General features: G+C 55.9%; 1 protein-coding gene and 1 long non-coding RNA gene across 6 annotated transcripts in view; both read right to left on the bottom strand.

Moving 5' to 3' along the window:
• On the bottom strand, positions 1 to 4223 carry LOC118502148. The gene is made up of 3 exons (XR_004904835.1): positions 3925 to 4223; positions 843 to 1049; positions 1 to 296 (listed from the first exon to the last, which is right to left on the bottom strand). It is a non-coding gene; the product is annotated as an uncharacterized LOC118502148 (long non-coding RNA).
• A 1142-nt stretch (positions 4224 to 5365) lies between these two features.
• Positions 5366 to 7718, bottom strand: part of SLC39A11 (solute carrier family 39 member 11) — a 324919-nt gene continuing 322566 nt past the window's right edge. For all 5 annotated transcript variants that reach the window (XM_036033429.1, XM_028521938.2, XM_036033430.1 and 2 more), the window contains one exon: positions 5366 to 7081. In XM_036033429.1, coding sequence (XP_035889322.1) covers positions 7003 to 7081 — 79 coding nt within the window. In that variant the 3' untranslated portion in view covers positions 5366 to 7002. The remainder of the gene's footprint in view (positions 7082 to 7718) is intronic.

Below are 7718 nucleotides of genomic sequence, written 5' to 3'. Positions count from 1 at the left end.
GGGCGCATCATTATTCTTTTTGCAGGGCGGTCGAGAGGGCAGCCCGCCCACGTGAACAGGTACGTTGCTCAAGCTAATGTTATCCACGGAGTCTTTTCCTCTTGCTATTTTTATTCTTAGAGATTAGAAAGGTGACATCAAAAATAGTCCAGTGCAAGCTCTGAATCGTAATAATCCCATCCAAGTGCATACGTGGTATCTTCCTTTCCGATTGGCAAGATCGAATCTCCTCCTTGCTTCATGTAAGCATCTATTGCCCTGGGCTGCTGCGGTTCCCCTTTGTACCTGCCAACAGACTCCACACACAAAGATGGGTGCTGACCAATCATGGGGCACGGGCAACTCACGTCGAAAGTAGGGCATCAGGGGCTTATGGGTGATAGCTCCCGGGGCCAAACAGGTGGGACCGGCCTCCAGGAGCAGTACACGGAGGAGAAAATGGAAGCTGAGCTGCTGGTGGGAGGAGCCTGGGTGTGGGTGGGGTTGGCAGCCCTGGGCAGAGAAGGGCGTGTTTCCCAGGAAGCCTTGTGCCCTGCTTGTCTGCTGCATTTCCCCAAACCACAAAGCCCTGCCGGGCACTCCCCTGCCAAGGCTGATCACAATCTGCCACGCTATCAGCATTGTCATCTCTCATAGAAACACGCAGTTAGTGTGGTGAGTTCTAAGGACCTAATCTAAACCCGCCTTTTCCCAAAGCCATGTTTGGCCATCCGGGCAGCACCTGTCTCCCCTGCCACCAACGGTGCCAGCCTGCATCCCCACTTACCTCCCCCTTCCCTTCTCCCTCAGTTTCCCCTTTTACCCCAGCGCTACGCCAACCCAAGCCCTCCGCCCATTTTCACCCTGATCTTTCACAGCTGGGAGATGAATATTCAGAATGACAGAGCCCACTGGGGAGAAGATCTAAACCTGACCTTCCCTTTAACCTTGACTATGGTGTCGTCCAGCCAGACAGTCCCCTTGTCTGGTGCGTAGTGCACGGAGGGCTAAGAGCGGTGGCTTCCTGTTGAAGCTGTGAGGACGATGATGGGAAACTGGCATCCGTTTTTCTGGTTTGGAAAAAGAGGACTTCACTTTTCAGCACCTGCCAACCTGACAGGCTTGCCAAGAATTTCACATTTGCCCAGGGTTCTTCATTAAACAAACACGCCTCCCTACACCAGCCCTCCTCCAAAGCAGACGTAACTGGTCGGGGAACGAAACAGCTCGTAGGAGGAGGGCGACATGGTTCACGAACCTCTCCAGATTCCGGAGCGTTATCTATTTCAATCTCCACGAGACGGCCGGAAACATCTCCCTCACATTCAAGTTTGGGTCCCAAAGCAAGAAAGTTCAGGCTTGATTTTGACCGCCAGGGTTTGTGCTGTGGTTTTCATTGTACAGCTTTTGAATATATAGGGATATAAGAGAAATCCTTGGGAGGCTTCTAGGCCTATACACTCTAACAGACCTGGATGTGGACTCCGATTTTTGGTCCTTGTTGTCCCTGTGTCTCCCTTCCTTTCCCCTCACCTGCCAGGAACAGCCAATGGCCAAGGCTTAGCCACCACCACCCAGTGTCACGTGGGGAGTGGAACAGTAAAAGTTCCCAGGCCCAGTCAAAGGCAGCGGCCAAAATTAAGGCGTCTCTGCCACATCCCAGTGGGTGTCAACACGGAGACAGTAACTTGAATCCCAAGCACGTTTGTACTGAGCTCCGCCGCATTAGCGAGAGACGACAGAGCAGGAGGGCACAGACCTGCAGATGCTGCTCCCCCAGCTCTCGGCGCCTCCTGCTCCTGCACTGGGTCACATAAAGAAGCCAAGAGTTGGCCACGGCCCTGGCCCAAGCTCTGGGGGTTGGGGGGGCAGTCAGCTCATGGAAACTCCTGAGAGAGGAGGAGGGCAGAAAGACCAGGGTTCATGCCCTGAGCTCACACAGCCCGGTGTGTTGCTCTCGGCACGTGTCCTTACTCCAGTCTCCTCTCCGTTCACTCGGCCCTCCCCTCTCTGCCGGGCACCACTCAGCAGTGCATGTGCGAAAGGGAGACTGAAGTCAGATCACACCTACACGAATGTAGCTTGTTGTGCCTACTTATCCTGACTGATGACCACGAACCTGTGACACCGACTTGTGTGACCCGGGTGTATGAGCCAAGAGAGTATGGCAAAGGGGAAGGGCTGTCTCTCCTGTGACTGTTGCACTGTGCAAGGCTCCCTCTTGCTAGTCAGCCCACCAGGAGGCTGGCTCCATGAAGTGAGCAGCCAACTGGGGACATCCACACGCCAAGGAATGGTGAGTCGCCCTGGCAGCTACAGGTGGGCCCTGGGGACTAAGGAAAGCCTCCCGCCAACAGTCAGCAAGAAGCTGGGGCCCTGGTCCTACCCCTGCCGGGAACTGAATTCCGCCAACCCCCTGAGTGCTCCTGGAAGCAGCGGCCTTCCCCACCAAGCCTGTGGGAGAGAACACAGCCAGGCCCTGAGCTTGCGAGGCCCTGTGTGGAGGACCCAGTTAACACATGCCCAGACTCCTGAGCCAGAGACACGGAGACAGTAGCGTGTGCTCACGAAGCCACTCAGTTCGCGGTTGCGTGTTACACAACGACAGAGAATGGATACAGTGACCATCTCCCACCGAGTCACCACACGTAACTGTTGTCCACACAGAATAAACCTGAAGATTCATGAACCACTTACTTAAGACCAGTCTTTTTCTTTTAACTTTTATATTTTAGGCTTGTTAGAAATGAAAAAATTTACTTTTCCGTACTTTCCCATGTTGAGTTCAATCAGCATTGTCACTGAAAAAAAGAAAGCGGAAAGGGGGCAGGTGGCTGGTGAGGAGAAACCATGAAGTCTAAACGTAAGGGCTGATCTTCAAGCAGTTCCTGGTCCTTTTCCGTGGGCCACCCTCCAGTGTGTGTGTGGCAGTGACCCCAGGGCATACTGAACCCCGACCCTAAAAGGCAAAGGCCAGTGAAGAGGCGCACCTCCACCACCCTTACCGCACACTACGAACCAGAACCACACTGGCAAGGGCCTCTCCCTCTTTGCACGCTCCCCTGCAGCCTTGCCCTACATTTCCATTTCCCCCTGACACACCCTGGACTTCTCGGAAGTCATGGCTCTTGCAGTCAGGGAAGGGAGATCCTAGCCCGGCCTAAAACCCCAGCGCTGGGTCCTCACCAACCCCAAACAGCAAGGTCCATACCCCTCCCTGCTAGATGGAGAGGGGCCAGCGACAGGCTTACTAACTTCCGGCTCCTAGTTTGCCAGAGATCCCACAGTTTCCAGTCTGATCTTTTCACCCTCGGGAGGACCATGGGGTGCAGGGGTGCTGAGATACGGGTCACGGGTCTGTCCTGTGCAAAGAATCATATACCTTTCCCTGGGCCAACACAATCCACTGGCCCTTTTAGCTCCTCCATCCACCCGTGTCTGCCATGTTTTAGAGCACGAGCCCCAGTGGGCTAAAGAAACCCAGCGGTCCCGAGGCTGAGCAGCACCCCCAGAAGCTGTGGAGGTCTTAGTAACAGCTGTCTTGGGGGCAGATGGTGGCCGGCAGTGCCCCTTTGCCTTCAGGCCCCTGGCAGAGCGCAGGCACCGTCCAGAGGGTGGGGAAGTAGCAGGGATGCGGCTGGAATAGACTTGGGTGCTGTCTGCCACCGCCCTCGTTGGCCAGGGCCAGCCTCCCGCCTGCAGCCTGCTGGAAGGAGGAGGCAACAGCCCCTTCCAGGTTCACTTCCTCCCTCTGGAGGACTGAGAGGGGGAATTGGAAGTTGGATTCCTCAGGCCTGCGAACACACTGCCACCCTCCTCCCGGCTGTGGGGCTGGGACAATGGCCAGACAGCGAATTCACTAGGGACTTGGGACAGAGCACTGCAGACCTCCCTCACGGGCGCCCAGGCAGAGCCATTTAAGAGCTTGAGCATCGGTGAACTGACCTTGGAGCCAAGGCAGGCTGAGCTGCAGGGTGGCTGGTTCACAGGCGCGCCTTCCAAAGCCCTGTGCCTAATTCTGTGTTTGAATTGTTGTGCTATTTTTCCCAAAGAGCGCTCCTGAAACTGTATAAACTTCACATGCCCCAAAGGAGGCCTTGGAAGGGACAAGCTGGGAGTGACTAGCCCGTAGACAGCAGAGAGCCCCTGGGAGCACCCCCTTTGGTGGTGTCGGACTGGCCTCCCCGCAGCCCAGCAGGGTGATAGAGGAGGAGGGTGGCATCCCTCCCTGGGCAGGCGGCTGAGGGAGGTGGGTCCCAGGGCTTCACGGGCGGGGTGGGGCGGGGGGGGGGGGGGGCTGCCCCTTGCGTGCGAAGCTCAGGCGACACCTCATGCCCCGCCTGCAGCCCCACCCATCCCCTCAGGTAAGCAGCACCGCCCACCTGTTCGTCATGGACCTGCTCCCAGCTCCGTGCCAGAGCCCCAGGGAGGCCGAGGTCAGGAGGTGCCCTCCACCTGGAACGTGCGCCGGAGCAGGCAGCCCGGCTTCACCTGGCCAAGGCCCCGGGCCATGTCCCCCACCCGCCACACCACTGGGTCACACCTATGGGCCCCGCTGACGGGGCCCAGGGTGTGTAGCCAGGGTGGGGTAAGAGGTGAGGGGAACGAGTACCCGGCCAAGAAGGGCGCCTAGGTAAATATTGGTGGAACTCCGTTCACTTCAGATCTGTTGCTTTGTTATACATAATCTTACCTGGATGCCAAAGGAAGGGGAAAAGAACAGCCCCTGGGCTCTCTTTTGCTTCCAACTTCCACCACATCGTTGGGGGTGGAGGCCTGGCAGGGCCTTGCTTCAGGAAAGCTCAGGGGAGGATGGTGGGAGGTTGCGTTCTGCATCCTCGGGCAAAGCTGAGCGACCCTGCCCCTGGCCGTAGCCACCCGGGCGTGTAAGACTCCCTGGCCCTCACCTGCCCTGTCGGGAAAGTGGGGTTAATGGTGTCAAAGCCAAGGAGAGTGGAAGGAGGTGGTGAGAGGTGGTCAGTGTGGAGTCGATTCCCATGGGGGGCAGAGGTGGCGTCAGGGCTGAGGGTCATTACCTAGGGACCGGCACTGGGGATAGGGCGCACAAACCAAGCTGTTCGAGATGTGACAGGGTCCGGAGGAACCCACACCTCTAGCTTTCTTGGATCTCAACTAGTTTTCAAGCCTGTCTCTCCTGTAGGTCCTGTGAGCTCCAGATAGCCTTCATTAAGCTCCTTATCCAGGCACGCTGGCGCTGGATACTGGTTTGCAACTGGGAATCGGGGCTCGCCTTTCTCATCCGAGCTCTCTCTCTTGCTTCCACCAGTGTTAGGCAGGGAAGGTGCGGGGAGTAACTCTTTAGTTGGCTTGTACGTTTGCGGCCCTGGAAAGAAGGCAGCTTTGAGAAGGACTGAACACACGCACGTGCTGGCCACAGCAATGTCCCTTTTATTGAGATTAATCACAGTTGTGAGGTCTTGTCCATCAGAAAGAAGTCTGCATTGTGTAGAACTACATACAAAGACATAAAAATACACATCAACCACCAGAACAAATCGCCTCAACCAATCAAACCTCTGGACGTGTCTTCAATTTTGATCGTCAGTGATTCGGAAAAACGTACACTGATTGGCCCAGCATAAGGTTGGCCTTCAGGTGTGGGGGCATTCACAGAGCAGGGCATGCGCCCCGGGCAGCCGTCGAACATGTAAACGCGGAGGGCAGGCGGGCTCACACCACACCCAAACCCCGGGCTCCTGGGCGGCCCACCGTGTCTGCAGAGCCCGCGCAAGGTCCTGGGGCCCCTCCGACCAGGGAGGACAGCAGGCCCCGCTGTGCTCGAAGCAGGGAGGCCACACCACGCCTGCTGGGGACGCGATGTGCATGGACGCACAGACCGCCTTCTAATCTAGTTCAAGTCATTGTTTAGGGTCGACTCAGAATGACGACTTGCTGAAAATTTACTTTTAAAGGAAAACATAAAAACCTTCTTTTCCTACCCCTTCTTCCTTTCTCATCCTAAGGGCTCTGGCCAAACTCCAGCAAAGCTTGCTGTAGCTTAAAGGAGTTCTGGGTCAGGTTACAAGTAGCCAAATGGCCGGAGAGACGGACCTATCACAGATGCCACACGTCTTCCCTTCACTTAAATTAGCTTAAGTGGCTCTGTCCACAGGTAAATGAAGGGTTTGAGTTCTAGCAGTTGGCTGGTGTCCCCCAGGCTCTTAGCAAAATGAAGGCTTTGAACTTATCAAAATAAATGTCATAGGGATTTGGAAACCATGACAAACCACTTTGCTCCTGGGATCCCCAGAGAACAGCGGTCTCTGATCAAAGCTACAGCCTCTTCTTCTCGCAGGGCTCACAGTGTGTTCACAGTTGTCGCGATTCCCTAATTCCCGTAATCTCACAATGTAAATCTGAGAGAGAGAGACAGACAGAGAGAGAGAGAGAGAGAGAGAGAGAATGAGCACTCGAAGAGAAGAGAGAGAGGGAGAAGAGCGGCTAGCTGATTTTCTTCCCTTTGTCGGCAGCCCCATCCCCCCCAGCGTCTCCCCAGGGAGGCAGAGGAAGGTGCACCCCTCCTGGGGCCGGTGGGACTGGGAGAGTGGCAGGAGGCTTTGTCCGTGATGCTCCAGTTCCAGATCAGGAGGAACAGATGAGAGCTGCCCTGGTCACTCTGCCCTGAGCCACTAGGCAAACATGCCGAAGAGACTTCTCTCGGGGTAGCTTGCTTCTGTAGGTGGCCTTGGGGCGCTGCCACTGCGTCTGGTGAGGGAGACTGAAGTCCCAGAGGTCTCCCGGACTGTAACCCCACTGGAGCGAGACTCCATTCAGTGGCCCAAATTCTCTTGTTCCACTGACACCTTGGAAGTCCGGAAATAAAACCTATGTCTCCCTCAGAAGAAAAGTAAAAACTGTCATGTAATCAGAGTCAATCAGGATAACGAGATGAACAGGAGAAAAAGTAAAATGTTCCGATGCAAAGAGAGGCCAGTGGTCCCGTGGCGGCCGAGCGTTGCCATGGTCTCGTGCGGCCTTTCCTGGGGTCCGAGCGCTTCGGCACTAGCCCAGGCCCACATCCAGGGACATCATCACCACAAACCCCAGGATGGAGGCCCAGGACGCCAGCTTCCCGTTGCCACTGGGAGGGAAGGAAAGGGAGGAAAGGAAGGCCTTAATACACTGAGACGCTGTCCAAGCTGCAAGCACCCTGTGTGAGGCCCACTCCTGTAGCAAACACCCTCCTGCTATGAGTAATGACAACGACAGCTGACGCTCGTGAGGCTCACACGGGGCCGGGCACACGAATCAACTCGTGTCGTCTGGAAGGATAACCACAAGGCGGTTATTCCGATTTTACTGGTGGGGAGACTGAAGCAGAGGGAAGCTGAATAACGTGCCAAAGGCCACCTATCCCGGCTTGGCACCCATGAGTGAATAATAAAGAGTGGTGATTCAGTTCTTGAAGAGCTTATTTAGTCTGACCTTGTCAACTAGCCTCAAAGTCATTCTGCTATAAAAAAACCAACTGAAACAAAGAGAGGACGCCCCCAGCCCCCGGGACCTGGCCTGCAGCTAGATAATGAGACCATGGACGTATAGCTTTGGCTAACAAAGCTCCCCTCTCTGCCCATGCCAGCCCCAGGAGAATCTGGAGAAGGCAGGAAGAAGGGTGGGAGTGCGGGGGTGGGGGGGGACAGCAGGAGGGATGGGACAGCAGGAGGGAGGGAAGGGAAAGGGAGAGAGGGAAACAGGAGGAGGGAGAGAGGAGAACATTA

Source organism: Phyllostomus discolor, chromosome 8, assembly GCF_004126475.2.
Source record: "Phyllostomus discolor isolate MPI-MPIP mPhyDis1 chromosome 8, mPhyDis1.pri.v3, whole genome shotgun sequence".
In the NCBI taxonomy this organism is placed as follows: Eukaryota; Metazoa; Chordata; class Mammalia; order Chiroptera; family Phyllostomidae; genus Phyllostomus; species Phyllostomus discolor.
The sequence above is the reverse complement of the archived record's forward strand: the minus strand, read 5'-3'. Positions and strand labels throughout refer to the sequence as shown.